At 40.0% G+C, this 27500-nt stretch overlaps 1 protein-coding gene across 5 annotated transcripts in view; it reads left to right on the forward strand.

Moving 5' to 3' along the window:
• Window positions 1–27500, forward strand: part of LOC128606122 (teneurin-3) — a 430029-nt gene that overhangs the window by 288356 nt on the left and 114173 nt on the right. For all 5 annotated transcript variants that reach the window (XM_053622151.1, XM_053622152.1, XM_053622153.1 and 2 more), the window contains 5 exons: window positions 6485–6607; window positions 14977–15191; window positions 18512–18722; window positions 22841–22942; window positions 23855–24049. In XM_053622151.1, the coding sequence (XP_053478126.1) occupies window positions 6485–6607; window positions 14977–15191; window positions 18512–18722; window positions 22841–22942; window positions 23855–24049 (846 nt within the window). The remainder of the gene's footprint in view (window positions 1–6484; window positions 6608–14976; window positions 15192–18511; window positions 18723–22840; window positions 22943–23854; window positions 24050–27500) is intronic.

The following is a 27500-nucleotide window of genomic DNA, read 5'->3' on the forward strand; positions in this document are numbered from 1 at the left end:
CGTGCTAGCTCTCCTGTGGGAGAGCTAGCACGTCGTTTGTCGTTTATTACAGCGTGTCAAGCTAAGTGAAGCTAAGAAATGAGATTTTTTTTTAAAGCGCTAGCCATGTTAGCGGTTTTATAAGTATACCTGAGAGGTGTACAGAGATTTTGCATATCCCAGAATGCCCTGCTTCCCCTTTGTCCAAAATGGTGCCCTACTTCCTGCTCAGAGTGGATGTCGTGTATTAGCAAGGCCATACCATTTGGACATTAGCCTCTTGCAGTGCATTGTGGGATTTATGTGTGCTAACACTGCTGGTTAATTAGCCGCCCACACGTGACTTAGTCATTTAAAGATGATGTCGTTGAGAAACCAACAATCCTGACTGGATCACATGGCCCAATTATTACTCACTCATGACACACACAAGATCATATTTTTAGCACTGTGACACATGGTTTATTTATCCTCCACCCTGCCCTGCGTCCTTCTTGCCCTCTCTTTCCATCTTCTTTTCTTTTATTTCTGTCAATCGTTTTTGGGTTGTTTTATAAAAAAATTTCTAGCCTCAGGGTCCTGTCTGCTTTTCCACTCACGCTTCCTTGAGCCTGAGCTTGCTGTCACCTCAACGTGTCTATCTTCTTGTCTGGTTTCTCTCCTTTCTCCGACTGTAATCTGTACTTAGCTTCGTGCTAACAGCAAACAGCCAGCAGTGCGAGGAACGCTTGTACCTCCATCTGTCACTTTCTCAGAACAGGTGTCATATTTACATCATCGTTCGTGATAAGTATCAGCTCGTGGAGGGAAAAAAAGCGCTACGTCGCGCGCTAACTATGCCGGAAACGTTGGCGGGGATTATTATACAAGATAATAAATGAACAAAACAAAAAAGAAAGTTTTTAGAGTACAATGTTATATGGGAAGGTGAACATACAATATCGTATATACAATATCAGTCAAGTGGTTAGAGGAAAGCACTGTTGCTAGGCAACGGGGAAATTAGCTTGCTAACATTTCAGATGTAACAGTTTTCCTTCAGATGGTTTGGTAAATTGCTAAAAAAGAAAAAAAAGACTCATACAAACTATGGACATTTTTCTCAACTCTGTTGGCAAATGACTAAGAAAATGCTACGTACAACTATAGTTACGGTTTAAATAGCTAGCAAGTAGCTCTTAAGTCTTATACAGACAGTGTAAAGGCCCAGTGATGGTGGAAATGAGACAAATAATGATGGTAATAATAACACATACACATAACATTTACCTCAGATGTCTTGGTAAATTACTAAGGAAAGTGTCAGTAAGTCTAAAATTAGCACTGTGTGAAGGTTCAGTGATATCGAAAATTATACAAATGTATTGAGAATATTAACATTTTCCTCAAATGTGTTGGAAAATTACAAATATAAAGCTCCCTAAGGCTAAAAAAATTTATTTACGTATCTAGATAGTAATTTAAATAGACAATGTAAAGGTAGAATGATGCTGGAAACAACACAAACTTATAGATATTAACAACATTTTCCTCAGATGTGTTGGAAAATTACAAATAAAAAACTCCCTAAGGCTAAAAAATTTATTTACGTAGCTAGCTAGTCATTTATATAGACAATATAAAGGTTGATCGCTAACTGATTCCATTATATTATATTAAGAAGCATCAAAATGGCGGTAAGATGTGTGAACTGTCTGTATGTTTGTCACACTTAGTTTATTGAGCATGGTTATGATGTGTAATTTTCTGTCACTGTACACAAAAGTGTACAACCTCAGTGATATCTTACGAGTCTTCGATGTCGGTGTGAAAACTGTGGCTCAGAAATGTGAAATTAAACCAAACAGAGTCTCATCAGCATCCCCGCAAAGGCTTCTCTTAGCAGTAGGTACGCTAACACTTCTGTCAGCAATATGCCAAGCCGGCCCGCAGGACAGTCAGGCCCAGAGGCTCTTAAAAATTAACCCCACCAGCATAATTTTACCCCGAAGCAGCACAACGTGTCCCGACACAACATCATCCATACCTTCAGTGCAAACGTGAGTAGTTTCTTTCTTCTAGCTAGCATAAATTGTTTGAGTGCAGATTTAGTGCTGAAAGAATAAATAAAAATGTGCATTTAGTGTAAACTGAGAAGAAGGATAAGCTAACATATACTGCATGATAATTTCCCATAAAGATATTTTGTCATAAACTTTAATAATATAGCATGGATATATGAACTAGCGAAAAGAGCAAGGTGAACTAGCTAACTATGTAAATACTGTGCTAGCAAACCTGACACGTGCTAACTTTATGCTAATTTCTATATATTGATGTATACAGTATAAACTTTCCACCGCATGCTAACTAGTCGCTAGTCTAACATACAACATATGAGCTTTACATTTCCATACATATTGCCTTTGTCTTTGCTAAATCTATGCTATATTTATAGATAATAATCAGCACAATATATTAATCTTGAACGCACCTTTGACCACATGCTAGCTCACGGCTAATTATCACTGTTTGCTGAGCTATTTTTAACATTAAAGATATGTATAATACATCTGATAATATGTATAATGTATAAGCTAACTCTATGCTAGTCGTATATTTTTATATATGTCTTGCTAATTAGCACTGTTAGCGTTATTTATATCAGTTTGACAGGACCTTCCACCACATTTTAGCTCTAGGTTAATCGCTATCATTAGAAATATGTAAAATATATTATGTATAAGCTGAAACACTTTTGCCGTATGCTAATTCTATGCTAATCACTGCTGTAAGTGTTATGTATAATATATGTTGTATAATATACAAAGTCAAACGCGTCTTTGCCTCATGCTAACTCGATGCTAATTGCTCCTGTTAGTGGTATCCGTACAGTATAATATATGAACTCGAACATGTCTTTGCTGTATGCTAACTCTATACTAATCGCTCCTGTTAGCGATATATATAATATATGAACTCAGACATGTCTTTGACGTATGCTTACTCGATGCTAATCGCTCCTGTTAGCGTTATGTATAATATATCTGATAGTATGTATAATAAATCAAGCTAAACACACTTTTGCCGTATGCTAACTCTATACTAATCGCTCCTGTTAGCGTTATATATAATATACGAACTCAGACATGTCTTTGACGTATGCTAACTCGATGCTAATCGCTCCTGTTAGCATTATGTATAATACATCTGACAGCATGTAAAATATATAAAGTCAAGCACATCTTTGATGTATGCTAACTCGATGCTAATCGTTCCTGTTAACGTTATGTGTAATATATAACTTAAGCTCAAAAAGGTCTTTGACACATGCTAACAGGAGGCTAATCACTTGCGTTAGCATATGGCGGAAGGCACATTGGAGCTGGAGATGTATTATCTATGGTGGTAAGGAGTGCAATTAGCATAGCATCAAGTGTTTCTTTGATCTGGGCGATTTCCTCCTGCGCTTTGTCACAAGTTTGTCAGCCATGTTTGTGTTTCTTTCTTGTTCTGTGCGTGTCTCAGAACTCGGAGATATTTGTGCGGCGGAGATAATTGAGCGTAGCGGGAACAGTCGATACTGCACTTCATTAGTGCAGGACGGAGGGAAGAAACTTCTCCTCTTTTCTTTTTGATTGTGAGATAACGTGAGTGTGTGTGTGTGTGGGGCTCGATCCGCTCAGCAGGGGGTTTCCCATCTCCTTGATGGACGTATCGATGCGGCCTGTTACCCATAACCCCCTGCTTCAGTCCAGGTCAGAGTGCTGAGTAGCAGGAGCTCGGCTATAGGGCTAACGCAGCGGGACGCTAATTTAATGAGACAGATGGAGAGAGAGAGAGAGAGGGAGAGAGAAGGAAAGGGAGAGAGAGAGAGGGGTCGCTGGAGGCAAAAGAACAAGGGAGAAGTGTGTGTTTGTATGAGAGAGAGAGAGAGAGAGAGAGAGAGAAGGAAACCTACTGAACATCCTCAGCTTACCCTACACTCATCTCTCTTTCTTTTTCTCTTCCTTTTGTGGCCTCGCTTCTCTTTTATCTATCGCTGTTTCTCCTCTTCACTTGCTTTTCTGTCTTTCTCTGTGTCTTCCTTTATTTTTCTGTCTCTCTCTCTTCTTCCTCTTCGATTCCCTTTCCTGTCTTCCTTTATTTTTGTTTCTCTTTTATCTTTTTATCTTTTTTTTGTCTCTTTTCAATCTCTTCTCTTTTTCTGTCCCCGTCTCTCTTCCTCCTCTTCTCTTCCCTTTCCCTTCTTTCTTCGTTTTTCTGTGTCTCTCTTCTTTTATCAGTCTTTTTCCTTGTCTTTATTTGATCAACCTCTTCTCTTCCTTTATCTATCACTCTTCCTCCTCTCTTCCTTCTCTCCCTTTTGTCGCTCTCTTTTCCTTTTTCTGTCGTTCTCTTCAATTTTATCACTCTTCCTCCTCGTCCGTTGATTTTTCTTTCTTTCTTTTTCTGTCCCACTCCTCCATGTTCTGTCATTCTTCTCCCTCTACTTTTTCCGACTTCACCCTGTTTTTCTTTTTCTTTTCTTTTCCTCTTCCTCCTTGTCTCTTCATTTCCGTGACCCCTTTCCTCTACCTGTCCCAATCTTTTTCCTCTTTTCTTCTTATATATGTCTTTGTCCTTGTCTTTTTTCTTTTTCTCTCATCTCTCTTTTCCTTTTTATATATCTCTCCATTGCATTCTCCTTCTTTTTCTGTCTCTCTGCATCCCTTTCTCTTCCTCTGCTCTACAGTCACGACATCTCTTTTCTCTATTATCTTATCACTCTTCCTCCTCTCACTTTTTCTTCCTCCTTATCCTTCTTTTTCTCCCTTTTCTATCTCTTTTCTATCTCTCTTTTTTCTCTCCTTCTCATTCTTTTTCTCTCTCTCCCTATTTTTCTGTCCCTTGCTTTACTCCATTCTCTCTCTCTCTCTCTCTCTCTCTCTCTCTCTCTCTCTCTCTCTTTCTCTGTGTCTCACCCATCCTCTTTACTCTGTCTGAGTGTGTGTGTGTGTGTGTGTGTGTGTGTGTGTGTGCAGTTGGCAGGTCTGAATTAGGTTGATTAGAGGAACAAAGTAAAGGTTCAGAATTTAAATCCATTATTACAAGAGTTACGCTTAAAGTAAGGAGTGACATGGTGGAGGGATGAGAGGAGAGAAATAAACAGTGAGGGACGGGGGAAAGAAAGGAAGGAAGGAAGGAAGAAAGAAAGAAATGAGGAAAGAAAGAAAGGAAGGACAAAAGAGAAAGAAAGAAATGGGAATGTATTAATGAATTCATGAAAAAAGTAGGGAAGAAATTAAAGAAAGGAAGAAAAAATGTGGAAAGGAAGAAAGAAAGAAATGAGAACGTATTAATAAATGAAAGAAAAAAGTAAGGAAGAAATAAAAGACAGAAAGAAAGAAAGAAAGAAAGACATTAATACACGCTCTTACCCACTCTCTGTCTCTCTTTCTCTCTCTCTCTCTCTCTCTCTCTCTCTCTCTCTCTGTAGAATCGATAGCCGGAGTTTTGGAGCCGTACAGACGCCCATGTTGTCGCGTTATGCAACGTGATGCTTGCTAGCGGCGTGCTAAATTAGTTTCATGGCGCTGTCTGGCTGCCTTCAAGTGTGTGTGTGTGTGTGTGTGTGTGTGTGTGTGTGTGTGTGTGTGTATGAGCCAGGGAGAGTGCGTGGTTGCATGTGTGTGTGTTTTCATGTTTGTGTGGCAGAGAGAGTGCCGAATTGAATTGAACAGAGAGAGAGAGAGAGGGATGGATGGATGGATGGATGGAGGGATGGAGGGATGGAAGCAGGGATGGCGGTGTGCGTTTAACTTCATTTGCTCGTCTTTATTGACTGTGTGTGTGTGTTAGCGTGATTTTATTTGCTGAGGCATCATGGGATTCCGCTACTGTAAACCACATGAAGAAGGGGGCGGGGCTAAACATCCACTACCAAGAACTGCTTTTACTGCAGCGCTCACCGCACGGCTAATGCAGTTACAGTCCTCACACAGGAGCCCGCAGGTCGTCCAAAACAGGCCTGATTATTGACTGGGAGCAGTCACACACACGCATACACACACACAGATACAGAGCCCTGACGACGTCGTTTCTAATCGCTAATCACGCAGAAATAATTCACGTACATCCTATTTATACCTTTAGCAATTTTCTATCCTTTAGTTTAAAAACGACCCTAAAAGTTTCCCAAATGACGCTAGTCTGATTTAACGTCTGATTTTACTCACTTGGTTTTTGTTTTTTTGTTGTTTTTTTCCATTTTCCGGGCTTAATAGGAACTTTATCAGACATTGCTCCTAATCAGCGCTGACTCAGACGCAGTCATTACGGACAACGGGCTGCAAATTTGTTAATTAAAAGTTGGCTAATTAATAAAGAATCCTGTCAGACAGCCTGTTTTGATTAGCTGTTATTTATAATTAACAAAAAATATCTGGCATCAATAATGGATGGAGCTGAAAGAACCTTTTTGACCCCTGTCTGTCTCTCTGTCTGTCTGTCTGTCTGTCTCTCTCTCTCTGTCTCTGTCTCTCAGCGATGCATCTGTTTGGACTGAACTGGCAGCTGCAGGAGACGGAGAGTTTCGCTTTTGAGAATGGACAGGTCAAACCCGATGGCACGACATCTAACGGAGTCACCGCACTGTCAGCTGAGCACGGTAAACACACACACACACACCACACACACACACACACACACACACACACACACACACAAACACACAGAGTGTCAAGTGCAGTAATATATCAGGGCAGCTGTGTGGATAGCGGTCAGGCTAAGTGCTAAAACGTTACGGTAAGCAGTCTCATCATAACGGCCTTCAACCACACATCCATCCATCATTATTAGGACAGAGAGAGAGAGAGAGAGAGAGAGAGAGCGCTCCATTATCTGTGCTATGTATGTATGAGTATTCCCTTTGTGTCATCATTGTGTGTGTGTGTTGCTGTTTGCAGTACACAATAAGTTATTCATCTTTCTCTTCACACAGTCAGGTTTATTTTTATTGATCTCTCTCTCTCTCTCTTTGTCTCTCTTTCTTTGTCTTTTGTCTTTCTTGGCTAGATAAAGTTTTATTAATATCATATTTTGGGTCTAAAGAACCATAGTTTGTATAAACTTGTATCTTGAAACTTTTATAGTTTCAACTTAAAAATGTTCTTGAGTTGTTGTATTTTTTTTGTCTTTTTTATTTCCTAGGTTTTGGGTTTTAGCTTAGAGCAACTTCTGCCTTCCTCTGACTCTTCTGTTTACACCTTGAAATATTCCTAGGTTATTTTCTTTGTCTTTTGTAGCTCCTGGCTGGCTCGCCAATGGATAGATTTTAACGGATGACAGATTTAAGGTTCCGGGTCTAAAAAAAAAAAACTGTAGCTTAGATTGACTTCTATCTTCTTCAGCATTTATAGTTACACCTTCAACCTCTTGAGATCTTTCTCGTTTGGCTCCTGGCTGTCTCGCCACTGCTTACATTTTGACTGATCGAGATTTTGGGTCTTAGAAAACAACCATTCCTGACTGTGGAGATTTTTAGAACTGTGGCTTGGATCAACTTGTATCTCATTTAGTCTTTTACACTTGCACATTTTTATGTGTTTCCTGGCTGGCTCACCAATGGTTGGCGTTTAGAGGATCGTTGATTGTACATTTTGTCTCTTCAAAACCACAAACTGTGGATGAAACATTTTCAGATGTAGCCCGATAATGTTCTTGGGTGAAAATCAGAATGTTTCTGTCTTTGTTTGAATCTCCTGGCTGGCTCGCCAAAATGTTGGGTTTGATATACAGAAAAGATGTTTTGTGTACTGTTTTTTCGTGTATTTATTCGTACCTGATATTGATGCAATCAGTCAAGAGTAAGAAAGACAGAAAATGAGGAAATCCCATAATGCACTTTAACAGCTAGTTTCCAGACTTTACACTCCAGTGTACCCATAATGCACTGATGCTGTATTGGATGTTTGATATGAATGGCTCATGGCAGCCATTCCTTCAACTTTTGACATTAATGAACACACACACGCACACACACACACAGCATGAGGGAGTTTCACAAAGTCATAAAGACACACTAATGTTCCCTCAGACACACAGCACACTGGAGGAGCAGCGAGACACACGCTGAGAAATCACATCACCGTCATACTAATGTCTCTGAGACGGAAAGAGAGATGGATGAAGAGGGATAGAAAGAGAAAGAATGAAATGAACGGGTGAACACGCAGTGAAAAATATGTCGTATCTGAAATTGTACACTGACTCACTAATTCACTATTTATTATACAGACTACACAGAGAAGGTGGCCGCGAGAGAGACTCGTACATCCCACTTTTACACACTTTTATTCCACAGCGTCACGGATTTCTGAGTGAAATATCTTCTTTTTTCAGCAGGGCTTTAGATTTTATCCATAAGAATTAGACTGACTCCTGGGCATCTTAATATGTTATAGCAGATAACATATTAAGGCTTATATTTATTTATTTATTTTATTTGGAAAATTCCAGATTTAAAACTAATAATAATAATAATCATTTGGCATTTAAATGACTGAATCATGAAGAGTCTGCACAAGGACATGAGCTAACAAGAAAGAAAGGTCAGTTTTGATTGCAGGTCGTCTTTAAACGCATCGTAATAATGTCGAGAATGTTAAATAGGTTAGTGGTACAATCTCAAGATCAAAATAAAATGTATCGGAAAATGTTGGTTTTTTTACAATTTTGAACTCAAACTAAAGAATACAAAAATGTGTCATTTTTTTGTGTAAAATTTTGTTTATCAAAAACACAACTAGCACAACCGTCCATTTCACCTGAGTTTGTTAAGCAGATTTAAAAAATTTTAATTTACAATGGTGATTGAAATTAATTACTTTTTTTTTTACTTTTTGTTTTGTGTCACAAAAGTGTGTCATTTTTCGACATAATCTCCATTTCATTCAACGCACGTAATCAAGCTCTTAATGACCATCTCGTTAAAAAAAGGGTTGTTTTGTATAGTTTTTTTTAAATAATATCGCCCGTTTGACTCACCCTCGTATTTCAGTCCCTCCAGGATTTCTGGGATTTTGCGATCGCAGAAATGAACGTAATGAAAATCAAGCAAACTCCGCAATATTCGGAGGAGCTGCAGTTTTTCTAAATTAACGCAGATTCGGGCTGAGACACGTCATGTGACGTCATCGCAACCTGAATCAGCCAAAGCCTTCTTTGATTCACATGAGTGCATGTGTACAGTTCGAACATGAGTACAGTTTACCAACAAACATCAGTGTGAAAGACGTGCAAAACATTCCATTTTGTACCATTGTGTTTTCACCAATTCAGGTAGTTTTCCGCGAAAAATAAAAAAATCACAAAAAATTAAAAAATATAAAAAAAATTCACGAAGGTTTAAGCAAGTCGACATGTTTCTGCAAACAAACAAATTAAAGTCCTAAGTGCATTATGGGTATTTGTTTTTCCCTGTATGACTGCTTGGCGTAAGATTAGAATTCTTTCAGTGAACACAAAAAAAAAAACGGAAAAATGAAAATGAGCCAAATTTTAGAAATTATACTAAATTGTGAAAACGTTATTTTCGAAATTTGCTAATCCATATTTTGGGATGATGTCCTCCTTCTCTTGCGTCTCGTGGAAGGTTAAAGCTCAGGAATTGTTCCTCGGGAAGTGCTGACGTTGACGGTCTGATCAGACGTGTGCAGTTTATTGTCATGAAATGTCTGAGCAGATCCCCCGGCGGGATTAAACGTAAATCCGATACCGGTTCTCCGAACGGATTTATCCACCTTCTTTAGAAGTTCGTTTGGGAACGTCTGTCAGCACATTTTACTGTGCTTGACTGCTTCGAAGTGGATTTTTGTTCTGACAGGATTTTTCGAGCATGGGATGTTCCTACAAATAAATAAATAAACAAATAAATAAATAAATAAAACACAAACGCTGGTCAGTGCTGAAATAAAATAGCGATGAATTTTTTTTTTTCTACTTTTGATACGGCTAACATCAGCATGCTGTGGAGCACAAGCTTCAGGATGAAAACATGTCACGCAAAGCCTTCCAGATATAAAGTAAGCACAGTGGTTAGTAGTTTCATCACGCGAAACGCTGACAAAAATATTTTTTCTTTCTCCGGATGCTGCCTGAGTCGCCTGGGTCTCATTTGTTTAATGTAATAGCTTTCTAGCCGTCCTCTAAAAAGCGAGGCTGGAAGTAACATTCATTGATGAGAAATCTTTTCTTTCTTTTTTTTTTTTTCCCTTCAAGTCCGGGAGCATGTGAATTTTTTTACGTGTTTAATGGTAGGAGAGATGAGAGAGAGAGAGAGAGAGAGAGCGATTAAGGTTAGAGGAAGCTGAGAGGCAGAATGATGGAGCGAGGGAAGGCAGATAGTGAGCTGAAGAAGAGAAAGAGGAGGGTTATAGGAAGTTTAGAGGAAGTGGAGAGGCAGAATGCGTGAATGAGAGAGCGGGAAAGTGAGACGGAGAGATGTTTGTGTTGGTAATGCGGCTATCTGTCACTTCAGGCCGTGTGTTTGCTTAGCGTTTAGCCTCACGCTGTGGCGTCGTTAGCGAGAGCGTGTGAAAGAGAAAACTTCTCATTCACCTTGTGTGTCCTGTTCTCTCACTCTCTTTCTCATGCCGTTCTCTCTCTCTTTCTCTCATCCCTTACTCCGTTTGAATCGATGGTGTTAATATTTAAACACGCTCCTCGCCTTCTTTAGCGGCGGTTTTGCTAAAAGTGCCGAGTGCTGAATTACGTCTCTGTAAGTGCGACTCTCCATTATTCTCTCCTGATGTCATACAGTCTCTCTCTCTCTCTCTCTCACTCTCTCTCTCTCTCACACAAACACACAGAGGCAGTAAAGTGAAGCTGCGTAGTTGAACAGGTTCGAACATAAAAAGTTGGGCGAGAAAAAGGAAAGGACAGAAAGAGTCAAAGAGTTAAAGAGATAAAAAGGGAGAGGTGAAGAGGATAGGAAGAGAAAAGAATGAGAGAAAATGGAGGCAAGAAGAAGAAAAGCGAGATAGGAGTAGGGATAGAAAGTGATTTTTTTTTTAAAGACAAAGGGAAAGACAACTGAGAAGGCAAAAGAGAGGAAAAGATAGCGATAAAGACGGACGAATAAAGAAAATAAAAAATGAGACAGAAATGAAAGAAAGATGGAAGAGAGGGAAAACGGAGAGATAAGGAGAGAGATTAGGAGAATGGAAAAGAAAAAGCGGAGGAGAGACAAATTTCGAAGATGAAATAATGGAGACAGGGAAGGAAGAGATAAGGGGAAAGAGAGAAAAAAATTAAGAGGAGGTGTAGAGAGGAAAAAAGGATATCGAGGAGACAAGAGGAAGAACGCTGAGAAAAGAAAGGAGGATCGGAGGAAGAGGAAAAAAGAAGGAATGATTGGTGAAAGAATGGGTAGAGAGAAGAGAGATGAAAAAGATGGAAGAGAGGGGGAAAAGGAGAGATAAAGAGCGAGAGATTAGGGCAAAGATAAGGAAAGAGAGGAGGAGAGACAGAATGAGAAATGAATTGAGAAAGAAAAACGATGGAGAGTGAGAAAGGGAAAAGAGGAAGGAACTGAAGGAAGGAAGAAAGAGTAGTGTTGGAAGGAAAAATAGAGAAAGAACAACAGAGCGAGATAGAAAGAAAGAAAGAAAAAACAGATGAGGAAGTGTGGAGAGGAAAAAAGGATGAGAAAGAAGGACTCAACGAGGAGAAATGATCGGGAGAAAAAAAGGAGAAGAGAGGACCAGAGAAAGAATTGATAGAGAAGAGAAGCAACCACACACACACACACACACACACACACACACACACACACACACGCACACACTGATGAAGTGGCCAGCGAACCTCTTAAACTCCCAAATGTCGATCTGCTCCTCGTTCTCGTTTTCCCACTGCGCATCTTCCTGGCACTTGCTTTCTATCCCTCGTTCTTTTTCTCTCCCTGAGCGATACCCTGCTGCTAATCAGACCTTCACAGATGGTGCCTTTCTCTCCATTCTCTCGCTCCACACGAGCTCCTGTCTGCACTCACTGTATCTCGAGGCTGAGTACCGGATAACGGACAGAACTCGCATGACTGCGGTAGAAAGTTCACCTGCTAGTAACGTCGATGGTTAAGTTATGAAGCTAACGTTAGCTAGCACTAAATACACGCCTCCGTTCACTAAAGCTAGCAATGTAGCGTTACAGTGAGGGGCGAGGGGCTGTCACTGAAGGAGAAACTGACACAAAAGACTTGATAGCTCTGTGCTAACTGCTTTGTGACAATGTCCGTTGTTAAAATCACTATACAAACAAACAAACAAATAAATAAATAAAACAATTTGGGAGGAAGTTCAGTTAGCAGTTGATGCTAAGTGTAATGACAGTGTAATTTTAGTCATATGGATTATTTTCTTAGTAGCTCACCAACATATCTGAGGTAAATGTTGATATTCCTAATATTTTTGTCGTGTTTTAATCGTCTCTGTGCCTTTACTTTGTGTACATAACAGATTAGCAGCTGTATGCTAGTTTGAGTGTAAATAATTTTCTCTCAGTATCTAGTCTACCTCTACCTGAGGTAAATGTTGCTATTGGTATCCTAATGTTTTTGTCTGGTTTCCGTTACCACTATGCTATTACTTTGTCTATAATAAACTTAAATAAGCTAGTTAGCATATAGACTTGACAGCTATATGCTAACTAGCTAAACAGTAATATTACTTGTACTGAGTATTTTCTTAGTATTTTACCAACACATCTGAGGTACATGTTGATATTCACAATATTTTTGTCTTGTTTACATCATCACTAAGCCTTTAATTTGTCTGTATAACAGATTAGTGGCCATATTGTAGCTCGCTAAATGGTCATTTTGAGTGTAAAGATGGTTTTTTTTCCGTATGTAGTGTTTTTCTTTTTAGTAATTAACACATCTGAGGTAAATGTTGATATTCCAAGTGTTTCATATTCCTCGTTTCATTTCCACGGTCACTGCAATTTCACTTTGTCCTTAATAAAAGATGTAACAGTTACACGATATCTAGCTTAATTGTGATTTAGTTCATATTAATTCTTTTCTTAGTAGGTTACCAACACATTGGAGGTAAATGTTCATGTTTCCATTGATTCTGTCTTGCTTTCACTATCACTGTGCCTTTACTTTGTCCATATCAAAGACTTAACAGCTATGTGCTAATTAACACGCTAATTTTAGTTGTAGTATAAGGGTTTTTTTTTTAGTATTTTGATATTCCCAATATTTTTGGCATGTTTACATCATCACTGAGCCATTACTTTGCCTGCATAACCAATCAGTGACAATGCGCTAGCTAGCTAAACAGTCATTTTTAAGTGTACTGATTATTTTGTTAGCAATTTACCAACACATCTGAGGTCAGTGTTGATATTCACAATGTTTTTTGTCTGGTTTCCATGGTTAGTGAGTCTTTACATTTTGTCTGTATTACAAATTAGCAGCCATGCGTTAGCTAGTTAAACAATTTACCAACGTAACTGAGGTAAAAGTTGATGTCCATGATGAATCAGTTTTGTTTCCACCCTCACTGAGCTTTAACTTCCATGTGCGAGCTAGCTAAACTGTTAACCTCAGATATTAGCTAGCTCATGCTCGCCGTCCTTGTTTCCTAGAAACACTGTTCTCGCTAACGCAGCCACTTGGACGATGAGTGTATTATGTTTTTTTTCCTTCCAGCGTCGAATAGGAAGCACATGGGAAGTGGTTTTGATGCTCCATTTCCCTCAGAGTTGTTTATATTGCCCATCGCTGAGATCAGCATAAATAAGATGAATTGGAGGTTTAGTCTAAAATAAATGCTACGGTGATGCTGCTATAAAATTTTAAGATACGGTCTGAGTCAGTGGGACCGAGCGCTGCCACAACAGGACGGTTTAGCGTTAGCCTGCTAAGCGCTTTATGGAATAATTAATGGTGTATTAATGCCAGCTGGTTTCCATTAGTGAGTGTATGAGCTCAGACTCGACTGTCTCCCGTAATGCAATATACAGAGACAGAGGGACCAAAAGTCTGAGTCCAACTACTAAGAACTGTTATTTTATTTCATCATGTATTGAAAAGTAATTGAAAGATAATTCTCGAACAAGACTAATTCTCCAACGCACCTTATTGGATGAGAGCGGTAAGGAAGATAGGATTTAACACATAAAGGAGTCTATATGAGGTGCTATTTGTTGAGCAAGCGCAGTAATTAACACTATACGGTACATCGTCACAGCAATTAAATCAAGGCGTGTAGTATGTGAAGAGAAGATTCATACAGGATTGGATCTGTCTCCGGTTTATATAAAGGACTCTTGAATAATAAAGAGCAACTGAGGAAAATGTCAAATGAATCATAAAATGGAAACAAGTCTCAGTAGTGGACTCGGATTTTTTTTTCGACCCGAGTGTCCGTGTGTAATCACGCGCTGTGTGCGATTTCCAAAAACGCCTCTGAAAAATTACACACTGGAGAGCCAGGCGTTTTTGGGTTTCTTTTCTTTTCTTTCTTTTCTTTCTTTTTTTTTCTCTAAAGCCTGGTTTGGGTCAAACCACAGGGCTGGGGTACACATTGAGCAGGAGGTGTGGGTGTGTGTCTGCATTAACTTCATCCAATATAAACCACAAAGCCTCAAATGACCCGCTGCTCCTGCGTGTTAAGTCGCAGTTTTTATTTGCTGTAGTGCGGGAGAGTCCTGGACTGAGCGACACTGTTTATTTAACAAGCTAGTATGTTAGCAAGCTAGACATGCCCCACACACACCAACACACACCCACACACACACCCACACACACATATACACATTCTGGTCCAAAAGTTGAGTCAACTAGATGAGTACATACAGCTGAAGTAATCCGGCACACATTAAGATTGATTAGTTAGTTCGTTAGTTCGTTCGTTCGTTCGTTCGTTCTTTTGTGACTTTACATGTCTTTTTCTTCAGACATTTGCTGTAAGAATTATGATTAAATGAATCTTCTCTCTCTCTCTCTCTCTCTCTGTGTGTGTGAAGGTAAAGGGGGCGTGTACGTTCAGGAGAATAACACTATAGACACAGGTGAGGTGGACGTGGGGAGACGGGCGGTGCAGGACGTTCCTCCCGGAATGTTCTGGCGTTCTCAGCTCTTCATCGATCAGCCGCAGTCGCTCAAGTTCAACATCTCGCTGCAGAGAGACGCACTTGTCGGAGTGTACGGACGCAAGGGCCTGCCGCCGTCACACACTCAGGTAACACACAAACTCTAACCACACATACACACGTACACGTCCAGTAATATAATAATATATAATATAATATATATAATAATAATAATATAAAGTAATATAAGACATCCATAAAAAAATGTATGAATTAATTAGAATACAATCTGTAGGGTTCAGTGAGGGGAATGGCAATGACTTAGCATTAGCATTAGCACAAAGCTAACACGTGGCCATATGAGACGTGCTAATGCTAGCGCTAATGCACAGAACCTTTTTTCCCAGTCCCGGCCATGTTCGCCTTCTAAGGAGGCGGAAGAACAATGGACTTAAAGTTAATACAGGTTTTTTTTTCTCCTTTTGTTGTAAAGTGGGCGGGGCTAATATTTAGGAAATCTTGCGTAAGCTCCACCCTTGCCAATTGCAGGGTCACCGATATCACTCACCCTGCCCACAGAGCTTTATATAACTGTGAGAGACCATTCATATGGGATTTACATTTACATTCATAGAGTAGAGGTGTAAGAGCCAGGGTAAGTGCAGATACATTTTTTTAAGGGGGGGACCAGGGGGCAAGTTAGGGGTTAGTTAAGTGCTCACGGAAGAGGTGGGTCTTTTTGAAGATGGTAAGAGATTCTGCTGTCCGGATTGATGTTCATTCCACCCACGTCTTTCTGCTCTCGTGCTGTGAGACCGTTAGCTTATATGGGTTGATACGTACACAGCGATTTACACACCTGTTGACATTATTGATGTGGTTCGTTTGTTTGTTTGATCATTGCTGTGGTTTGTTTACCTCGAGGCTCAGGGGGAGTCTGAGAGTTAGCATAAAGAGGCAAGAGAACTAACGCTAATACTAATCAATGCTATTAAGCTAACTGAAGCTGTCCTTGGTAACTTTAGCTACTTTAGCTAATGGAGTCGGTGCTGTGTGACTAGTGCTGGAGTGTCTCTGACTTCAGCGACGTGCAGGCGAGCTGTCACGCCACGAGCAGCCTGTTAATCGAGGTAATTGTCAGCTGAAAGCTCCGTAATGGAAGTCGATACGCAGAGACGCCCCGGTGCCGCTCGGTCCCTTTAGTTGCCACAGATGAATCGATATGTTTCTTTAAGGCTGTACAGAAGGACGGGATGAAGGGATATTGACGGATGGACGGATAAGAGATAGGAGTTAAGTCTGCAGACTCCTACGCAGGTCGAAACGGCGTCTTTTCTCTTGCTCGGCTCCGTCTGTTTGCCTCCATCTCGCTTTCTTTTTTTTTGTTGTTGTTTTTGGATGAGAAAAATGTGTTGTGTGAAATGAGAGAGTCGAAAAAAACTCTCAGCCGGAACTGTGGACAAGATTCTCTTTCTCGCTCTCTTTCTGTCTCTCTCTCTTTCTGTCTGTCTCTCTGTTACTTTCTCTCACTATTTCTATCTGTTGGTTCTCTCTCCTTGTTTGTCTCTCTCCCTTTCTGTTTCTCTCACCCTGCCTCTCTCTCTATCCTTCTGTTTGTCTCTCTCTGTCTCTCGATCCGGCTCTGCCTAGTTATTTCCCTCTCGTTATCTCTCTCTGCCGCTCTCCCTTTCTGTCTCTCGCTTTCACTCTCTTTCTGCCCCATCTCTCTCTCTCTCTCTCTCTCTCTCTCTCTCTCTCTCGCTCTCTCTTTCACTATACACAGCTTGTCAGTTGACAGAAGAGAACCCCTCGCTAAGCACTTAAAAGTCATCAAGAGCCACTTAAAAATCTCATGGTCAATACTGTGTTCTACATGTGCAAGATGCCAATGCTAATTCTACATAGCAAACAAAAACTAACATAATAAGTGAAAGCTGACCTAATGAGTAAGAAAGCTAGCCTAGTGAGTGAGAAAGCTGAGTGAGAAAGCTAGCCTAGTGAGTGAGAAAGCTAGGCTAGTGAGTGAGAAAGCTAGGCTAGTGAGTGAGAAAGCTAGCCTAGAGAGTGAAAGCTAGCCTAGTGAGTGAGAAAGCTAGGCTAGTGCGTGAGAAAGCTAACCTAGTGAGTGAGAAAGCTAGGCTAGTGAGTGAGAAAGCTAGCCTAGTGAGTGAGAAAGCTAGGCTAGTGCGTGAGAAAGCTAACCTAGTGAGTGAGAAAACTAACCTAGTGAGTGAGAAAGCTAGCCTAGTGAGTGAGAAAGCTAGGCTAGTGAGTGAGAAAGCTAGGCTAGTGAGTGAGAAAGCTAGCCTAGAGAGTGAAAGCTAGCCTAGTGAGTGAGAAAGCTAGGCTAGTGCGTGAGAAAGCTAACCTAGTGAGTGAGAAAGCTAGGCTAGTGAGTGAGAAAGCTAGCCTAGTGAGTGAGAAAGCTAGGCTAGTGCGTGAGAAAGCTAACCTAGTGAGTGAGAAAACTAACCTAGTGAGTGAGAAAGCTAGCCTAGCACACTGTTATCTCTAAACAAGGATAAAAGGAAGCCGCAGCACTAAAAGAGCTGTATCTTAAAATCACGTTCATCCTGAGCACCGATGGGGGCGGGGCCTAAAGTTTGAAGGAAACGTTGGATTTATTTTAATATCCACTTATTCTACCAATGTAAACGAATTCAACTCGTTTGCTACCTGTAGGTATTAGCTACATTAGCCTCATCGCTAGCTCCTGGCTAACTGGCTACACCTGAAGTAAAAGGAACAGTATATTTAAGGATATTTCATGCTTGGCTGTTCCATTAAGAGAGGGTGTGTAAACTTAGCGTGATGTTTATAGCGGTGTTTAATAGCACACATAACATTAGCACGTGAGTTAGCGTTTCACCATGACATGATGTTTAATTGGGTTATTATCAGTGCCTGAAGGCAGGCGTGTGTTTGTGTGTCACTGTACGTTTAATTACACACAAACGGAAGGCTAATTTGTGTAATATAGCAAATAGCATGTGGGTTTAATTGAACATGATTGTTAGTGTAATAAGTGGGTAATTAACTACACTAGTGTCTGTGTGTGTGTGTGTGTGTGTGTGCCAAAATGGCTGCCAAAAAAATCTAATTTACACCATGTTCGTCTTCCCTCAAATTCAGACATTATGCTACGTTTGTTCGTTTTGAAACAACGCTGTAATGCTAATTGCTAACAAGTAAAAGTCTTTTTTTTTCCTTAGTCTGTACTTCTTTTGGTTTTCAGTTTCTAGTATTAGCATGCGTATTAACATTTGACTTTAGCATAGTGTATGCATTACCTTTTGTTTTTGTTAGTATGTTTGTTAGCTTTTTTAAACATCCATCTAATCTCAGTCATTAGCTAGCTTGCTAGTTTCCTAGTTAAGTTGATCTTCAAGAATCAATACGTTTAATGTTTGTGTGTATTTGTATTTGCTTATATTCCTGTCTTGTGTGTTGTGTTGTTGTATATATACAGTACGACTTTGTGGAGTTGCTGGACGGCAGTCGTTTGATCGCAAAGGAGAAGCGAGGCCTGGTGGAAATGGAGGGATCTCTGAGGAGAGCGAGATCTGTGAACGTCCACGAGGCCGAGTTCATCCGCTTCCTCGACGCGGGAATCTGGCACCTGGCTTTCTATAATGATGGAAAAAACACAGAACAAGTTTCCTACAACACCATCATCATAGGTTAGATCTGTGTTAGCTTCGGCTAACCTTCCTGTATTGTTCACTGCTTAGCCATGCTGTGCCTCACTGCCTCACGCCGTCTCTTTAGACTGTATAACCATCAACATTTATGTTTAAAATTCCCAAAATGTCTTCTTTTTATCTCACTGATGATCGATATCGACAACCCCGAGGGGAACGAAGCTCCAGAAACGTCGTCTTACATCTTATTTGTTCATGTTTATTAGAGAAACTAAGCTAGTTAGCATTCAGCATCATGCGCTAGTCAGTTAGCATTGTTGTTTTGGCTTATCATGAACAAAATACAGCAGTTAGCATCGAAGATTAGCAGTTAGTATTTGTCAGCTAATGTGGCTAATAATGAAATGAAACTAGCTACTTCCTTCAGCATATACAGTGCGCTCCACTAATATTGGCGCCTTTGGTAAATACAAGCAAAGAAGGCTGTGAAAAATTGTCTTTATTGTTTAACCTTTTGATCTTTTAGATGTGCAACAATTATTGCCACCCCTATGAATTCATGTGAGAAAAATATATTTGAAGTATATTCCCATTGATATTTTATGTTTATGTGTTCGATAATAATGGCCAATAATGGTGTAAAGCTAATAATGAAGGAATGCTAGCTTGAGTTAGCATGCTCAAAGGAGACTTTAAAAAAATGTGTTTGGGTTTCAGTAGTTCATGCAAATTGTACAGTTTTTGTTGCGATAGTGTTATATGTTATAATAAACAAAAGCCACGACGTAGCATCATGCTGCTAGCTTTAGTTACGTTTAGATTTTGTTAGCACTTATGTTCAAAGGAAATCTTTTTTTTTTTTTTTTTTTAAATACAATCTTATTCTGTTATGATTTTGTTTGTATTGAAAATTTGCACATATAGTAAATAGTAAAGTTTTGGTGTGTTTGTGTTTTGTGTTTTCTAACATGGCTAATAATAAAGGAAAAGCTAGAAATTAGCATCACGTTGCTTGCTTTAGTTAAAGTTTACAGTATGTCCAAAGAGAGCTGTTTGGTTTCCCAGAGTTCACGCATAAATAACAAACTATTCATTTGTATTGTATTGTCTTCTACCGATGGCTAATAACAAGCAAAAGCTAGGAGTTAGAATTATGATGCTAGCGTTAGTTAGCAAACCCAAAGGATATCTTTAAAACAGCACAATCTTGTCCTGTTTTTGAAAAAAAAAAAAAAAAAAAAGATATGTTATGGCTAACAATGAAGGAAAGCTAGGAGTTAGCATCACTCTGCTGTTAGCATTTAGTCTTTAACTCTAGTTAGCATTTATGTCCAAGTGAGACCTTTAAAATACGACAGTCTGGTTCTGTTATTGGGGGGAAAAAAAGTGTTTCTGCAGTTCACACATAAATAATAAAATATTGCTTTGTGTGTTTTCTAATAACGGCTAAGAATAAAGGGAAGCTAGGAGTTAGCTCTGTGCTGCTAACTTTGGTTAGCATTTATGGCCAAAGGAGGCTTTTAAAACACCACAATCTGTTGTATTATTGAGAAATTTTATGGGTTTAGTTTATTGTTGTGAACTCTGTTGGTTTGTGTGTATGTGTGTGTGTGTGTGTGTGTGTGTGTGTGTGTGTGTGTCCCTGCACAGGTGAGTGTGTGTAATGCTCATCAGAGCTTTATTGATCGCTGCTTTAAGTGGTTGGCAGGCTGGAGCAGCCTTCACAGTGCTGGTGACCCACAGGCCTTTTCATTCGTCCCCTCTCTCTCTGTCTCTCTCTCTCTCTCTCTCTCTGTCTCTCTCTCTCTCACACCCTCTCTCTCTGTCTCTCTCTTTTTCTCTCTCTCTGTCTCTCTCTCTGTCTCTCTCTCTCTCTCTCTCTCTCTGTCTCTCTCTCTCTCACACCCTCTCTCTCTGTCTCTCTCTCTCTCTCTGTCTCTCTCTCACTCTCTCTCTCTGTCCCTCTCTCTGTATGTGTCTGTCTGTCTCTCTCTCTCTCTCTGTCTCTCTCTCTCTCTGTGTCTCTGTCTCTCTGTCAATCTCTCTCTCTCTCTCTCTCTCTCTCTCTCTCACTGTGTCTCTCTCTCAATCTGTCTCTCTCTTTCTGTCGTTCGAGGTAATTTCCTTCGATTCGATCACCAGTCCCGACATGGAGGGAAATTAGCAGCGGGACTATAGCGCCTGGACCGTTGTGCTGCGTGTAATAAGTTAACCTTTTGAAAATGAAAATTGATTGTGTGTGTGTGTGTATATGTGTGTGTGTCTGTGTGTGTTGAAAAAGAGAAAGTGAGATCTCGAGAGAGAGAGAGAGAGAGAGCGAGAGGGGGTAATAACACGGTAATAACCGAGGAAGACAGGCAGGGCGGTTCACTTCATTACACTGTCACTCTGGCCTCTCCTGGACAAACCCCTTTTCTCCACCACTTAATGAAAATATCGACAACCCGTGTCACAACTTCCCCTCGTTGCCTCAGCGATGGAGCGAGACGATATACAAACAAGTGTGTGTTAAATCGCACGTTGTACAGTGTCAATACCTGAGCCTGTTCACAATGGGGTTTTTTATTTAGAGTGGTTGGATATTCAAGTGGTTTCGTTGTTGCTAGACTACTTGGAAATACGCACACCGAGAGTAAGCTAGCTAGTTTTAGCGGCTAATGCTTTCTAGAGTGACACTGGGAATATCAATATGAATATTTCCCCTGGATGTGTTGGTAGTTTGTATATAGTTAGTTAGCATTTAGCTCATAGCTGTTGTAATGTTTTCGCACAGACCATTGTAAAAGCACGATGACTGTGGAAATAAGACCAAACTGTCCAACATTTCCCTCAAATGGGTTGCTAATTTGTTAGGATAGTCAAGATTATTAACATTTACCACAGATAAGTTGCTAAATCACTAATAAAATGTATTATATGACTAAAATTAGGATTGCTGGCTAGTACAGAGACAACTTAAGGCATAGGAGCGAAGAAATGAGACAGAGTCATCTGGAATATCGATATTTACCTCAGATAACTTGCTAAATCATTAATAAAAAGGCTTTGTATGACTAGAATTATGATTTAGGTCACTACCACAGAGCCAGTAAGCCTATTATATAGACAATGTAAAGGCATAGGAGCGAAGAGATGAGACAGGGTCATCTGGAATATCGATATTTACCTCAGATAACTTGCTAAATCACAAATAAAGGGCTTTATATGACTAAAATTATGATTTATCTAGCTAGCACATAGCCGGTAAATCTTTTATATAGACAATGTATGGGCATAGGCACGAAGAAATGAGACAGAATCATCTGGAATATGAATATTTACCTCGGATAACTTGCTAAATCACAAGTAAAAGGCTTTATATGACTAGAATTATGATTTAGCTAACTAGCGCACAGCCAGTAAGCATAATATATATAGGCAATGTACAAGCACTGTGACAGTGGAAATGAGACAAAATTGTCTGGAATATGAACATTTATCTCAGATGTGGTGGTAAATTGCTAATAAAATTCTCTGTATGGCTAAAACTACAGTGTAATTCAAGCTAGCATCAATACGTGATAAGCAAACATCACAGGGTTTTGCTGTGTACTGAAACGTAAACATGTGACAAGAAACCACGACTAATAAAATAGTCTCAAAACAATGAGTTGATTAATGTGCACATAACTGTCAGTGTGTGTGTGTGTGTGTGTGTGTGTGTGTGTGTGTGTTTGTTAGCGTCTGTGACTGTTAGCGCGTGTTTAACAGGTATTAGCTTATTTGTTACTTTGCTTTTGGGCATTGCTTTGTGTTAGCGTGTGTTTGGCATTTCTAGAGAGCACTGAGCCGTGTCTAGCATCCCATAGGCTGTGTGTGTGTTAGTGTGTATGCGTGTATGTTAGTGTGTGTGTGTGTGTGTGTGTTACTTTGTACGTTAATTGGTAGTAATAGCTCTGTGATTGGTTCATTAAAGCAGTGCCAGCTTCGTCTACATCACACATCTGCGATGTTTAATTAAAGACCTCAAAAACCTCACACACTTCACAAAGCTTGCTCATTCACGCACACTACCTCCTCAATTAACGCTCTCTCTCTCTCTCTCTCTCTCTCTCTCTCTCTCTCTCTCTTTCTCTCTCTCTCACACTCTCTTTGTGTCTCTCAATTTTTCCACACAGATTCTGTGACCGAGTGTCCACACAATTGCCATGGCAACGGAGACTGTCGCTCAGGAACGTGTCATTGTTTCCCAGGGTTCCTCGGGCCTGACTGTTCACGAGGTAACACACACACACACACACACACACACATACACAAGCATGTCTTAATTGGTTTCAGATTGTTATCAGATGGAGTGCAGCTGCCTACCAGAGCGTTCACTGATTGGATGTTATTAGTGAGTCAGCTAGCGTTGAGATCTGAATACTTCATCCTGTTTCGTATAAAAAAAAATACAATTCATGTATAAATTTAAATCCAAACGCAAGTGGGTTTCCAGAAAAATGCAAACAATTGTACTCTTTTAGCAATGTGACATGTTTTTTCTTTTCTTTTCTTTTTTAAACTTTTTAAAAAATATATAATTTAGCCTTTTTTCTGATAAAAAAGATGAAGATTCTCCGTAATTGTCATGTTTTTATGTTCATCTCAAAAGTTCAAAATCCGTGTAATGTTTTTGTAATGAATTCCGCACTTTACTCAGCATGTCTAAATGGGACCTTTAAAACACCGCAGTCTTGTCCTTACCTTGAGAAATGTGTTTCATGTGTTTTAATTCAGCTAGCTAGCACATAGCCGTCTTATATAGACAACGTATAGGAATAGTGACAGTAAAAATGACACAAACGTGTCTGGAATATCAACATTTGCCTGGGATGTGGTTGTAAATTTGTAATAAAATGCTCGGTGTGGCTGAAATTAATTGTAATGTAATCAAATTTAGCATCAACGGCTAAGCAAAAGTCAGCGTGAGAAAGTTTTGCTGTAGTGTGAAACGTAAACATTGTGCCTAAGATGTAGACTGATCGTATAATATTTACGCATGTTAATATTAATTGAGTTATGCGGATGATAATACAGTTTTATTTATGATAATTTAGTTGTGATAGACTTGCATTAACATTGTAACTTCAGCGTGAATCTATGTCTTAGCGTCTCAAGCACGTGACTTTGCCCTTTGACCCTTGTTCCAGCTGCGTGCCCAGTGTTGTGCAGTGGGAATGGTCAGTACTCCAGGGGGCGCTGTTTGTGCTACAGTGGCTGGAAAGGCACCGAGTGTGACGTCCCCAACAACCAGTGCATCGACGTCCACTGCGGTGGTCACGGCATCTGCATCATAGGGGCGTGTGTGTGTAACACCGGATACAAGGGGGAAAACTGCGAGGAAGGTAAAGATCCATCCCAAACGCTACAATCAGACAAGGCCGAAAAAGAGAAAAAAAACTCATCATATCGTGATTAGGTGCAAAATTATAACTTCCCGTCACTTTGTTATCGATATTATATCATCATATTTCCCAGCCCCAGCTCCAAATCCTGTCTAAGGAAACTGGGACACGCTTGTTCCCATTGCTTTTTGATGTCAGCCAATCAGAGGACGACTGGAGCGGGGCTTCAGTCATTAACGTCAATGTTGAGGAAACTGATTGCGGTTGTTATATCACATGCAGAAATATACAGCCCAATTCTATACATACACCTGCATACCTACACTTTCTATTCTATAGACAGATTGCTATCAGGCTAGCCGGCTAACATCACTCTAGTTAGCCATGATGAAATGCTAACCATGGTTCAATTCCGCATATTCACTTCATTACACTGTCCCATTGTTGATTATTTTCCTAAAACAGCGCGCACTGAGATTGTATTGCTTACCTAAAATGCATTTTTCTGCCCTACACCCCAGCAAGCTGAGACCAAGAGAATATAAATCACTAGAGGATTAGAGACCAGCTTGAGCAGTGTGTGATGTTTAAGTCCTCTTATTGAGTATACACTTGGGGATTGATGTAAAAAAAACAACATCGATCTTCACCCAAAAAAACATCTATGCCAAACCAGCAGCGCATACTAATGTGTTTTCTAATGAATGACCAAAAAAATGTCCTTGTGAAAGTGACCTGTGTGTTTATCGTGCTGCCTTTTGTATTTTTGAGCATTTAGTCAGAATGAGCTGTGCTCTCCACGACCCTCACGACCTGTCGCTGGCTTAAAAGTGTCACAAGAAGTCACCAGATAAAGTTAGGCTAATTTGCATATTCATTAAATCGTCATGATCGTTTGCATATCAAAACGCGAAGAAGAAAGAGATTCTGGAGACACTCAGAAAAGAGTCGAATAGATAATAGATTAAGAACTTATTTCTTATAGTAGAAGGAAGTTGTCTTTGATCACAGCACCACAAACTGTTGACGTATTTACTGAATTCTGTTGTTTCTGTCAAGAACTCAGAGGGAATAAAGCAGTGGTAGGGAGGAGTTGGGAAACAGACAGGAAGAAACCGGTTACATTTGGAATAACTCACTATGACTGTAAATATCACCAAGAACAAAGAATTGTGTGGGTGGACAATTGGTGATCAGTGATTGGTCATTGGGAACAATGGTTATCAGTGATTGGTCGTTGGGAACAATATCGATCAGTGATTGGTCATTAGGAACAATATCGATCAGTGATTGGTCATTAGGAACAATATCGATCAGTGATTGGTCACTGGGATCAATGGTGATCAGTGATTGGTCATTGGGAACAATGGTTATCAGTGATTGGTCATTAGGAACAATATCGATCAGTGATTGGTCATTAGGAACAATATCGATCAGTGATTGGTCATTGGGAACAATAGTGATCAGTGATTGGTCATTAGGAACAGTATCGATCAGTGATTGGTCATTGGGAACAATAGTGATCAGTGATTGGTCATTAGGAACAATATTGATCAGTGATTGGTCATTAGAAAAATATTGATTAGTGATTGGTCATTGGGAGCAATATTGATCAGTGATTGGTCATTGGGAACTATGGTGATCAGTGATTGGTCATTGGGAACAATATTGATCAGTGATTGGTCATTAGAAAAATATTGATCAGTGATTGGTCATTGGGAGCAATATTGATCAGTGATTGGTCATTGGGAGGAATATTGATCAGTGATTGGTCATTGGGAGCAATATTGATCAGTGATTGGTCATTGGGAACAATATTGATCAGTGATTGGTCATTGGGAGCAATATTGATCAGTGATTGGTCATTGGGATCAGTGTTGTTCAGTGATTGGTCATTGGGATCAGTGGTGTTCAGTCAATAAACGGATCTAAAATGTCGACAAATCTAGTGACAAAGTTGCTACATTGGCAACACAGGTTCAATCAGATCTCATGTACTGATGAAGAAATCAGATAAAACGCTTGGGGCTAAGTTCTGCTCCTGAAGTCCACATGTTCCCTCACTGCTAATGCCTTTAAGAAGTCAGGCAAGAGGACTCCATCAAGGGGAGATGAGAGTCAGTCACCACTCAAGGTCAGATTAGCAGGATTAGGTATGTTAGTTGTGGGTCGTACCCAAAAGCCAGGTCTCGAGAAGAATGAATTGACATTTAACACCTCTGTTTCGACTCTGGAAATCCCCCGTGATTAGCTGATGTTAGATGAAGGAAAAGCTTCGAGGACGGTTCCTCTAATTCCTTAAAGCTCTCGAGCATGAGCTCTTTGACCTGACATTTTCATGTCTCATTATTGGAAGCTGTGCAGGTCTTTAGGGTTCAGATAAGCTTGTGTAGCACTCGGAGAAGTTCACACCGCGCTAATACAACACACACGGTCAACATTTCTCAATTAAACATCCCTGTGCTCACGCGCATGCTAGCTGCGGTCAGTTATGAGTTGTTATTCATTGCTGCACGTACCATCTTTTTACTGGAACAGGAAGAAAAAAAATGTGCAAATAAACGTTTCTAGTGTGTTAATTAAAAGAAACAAGCTCCTGGTGTAAACGTGCACTCCACTTCCTACACTGGACAAAGGATTATTGAAAACGTACCGTGTTTCACGTAGCGGCCCAGTCATCATCAGCGCCTCCATTAAGGCCTGTTTCATTACGCCATCAAGGATGGTGAGATAATGTGTCACAAACACACTCGCTGATTACCATCCTGCTCGGAGGAGACATCGATTTCTCACACACACACTCTTTAGAAAGCTCTCATCTCTTTGTGTGGAGGACAAGATGGTCAGATTCACAGTCACTGTGAGAGAGAGAGAGAGAGGGAGAGACAGACAGATACAGAGAAAGAGAGATGGATATTTTAAATTCAATGTTTAACTCTTAAATTATTATTTTTTGCTTCACTTGTAAGCGTAGCTGAGTGAGCAACACAGTTGTTTTATTTATGTATTTGTCTGTGGACAGTAACATTTCTGCTGCTCAATATCATTGATTTGTCTCAGTAAAAACACACACACACACACACACACACACACACACACACACTGAAACAGAAAGAGGGAGGGGGGTAATGTAATTAAGTGTGAGTGAATTGTGTTTTCTGGGACTAATGAAATGGCCGGCGGTCAATGGCCTGATTAAGACTCATCAACCCACACACACACACACACACACACACACACACACACACCACCAGTAGAATTACAACAGAGGATTTTCTGGACTGTCCCGGGTTGACACAAATCACACACACACACATACACACACGTCATCATAAAAATTACAACATGGGATTTTCTGGACTGTCCCAGGTTGACACAAATCATACACATACACATACACACACACACACACACACACACACACACACACACACATCACCAGTAGAATTAC

Source organism: Ictalurus furcatus, chromosome 3 (assembly GCF_023375685.1).
Source record: "Ictalurus furcatus strain D&B chromosome 3, Billie_1.0, whole genome shotgun sequence".
NCBI lineage: Eukaryota > Metazoa > Chordata > Actinopteri > Siluriformes > Ictaluridae > Ictalurus > Ictalurus furcatus.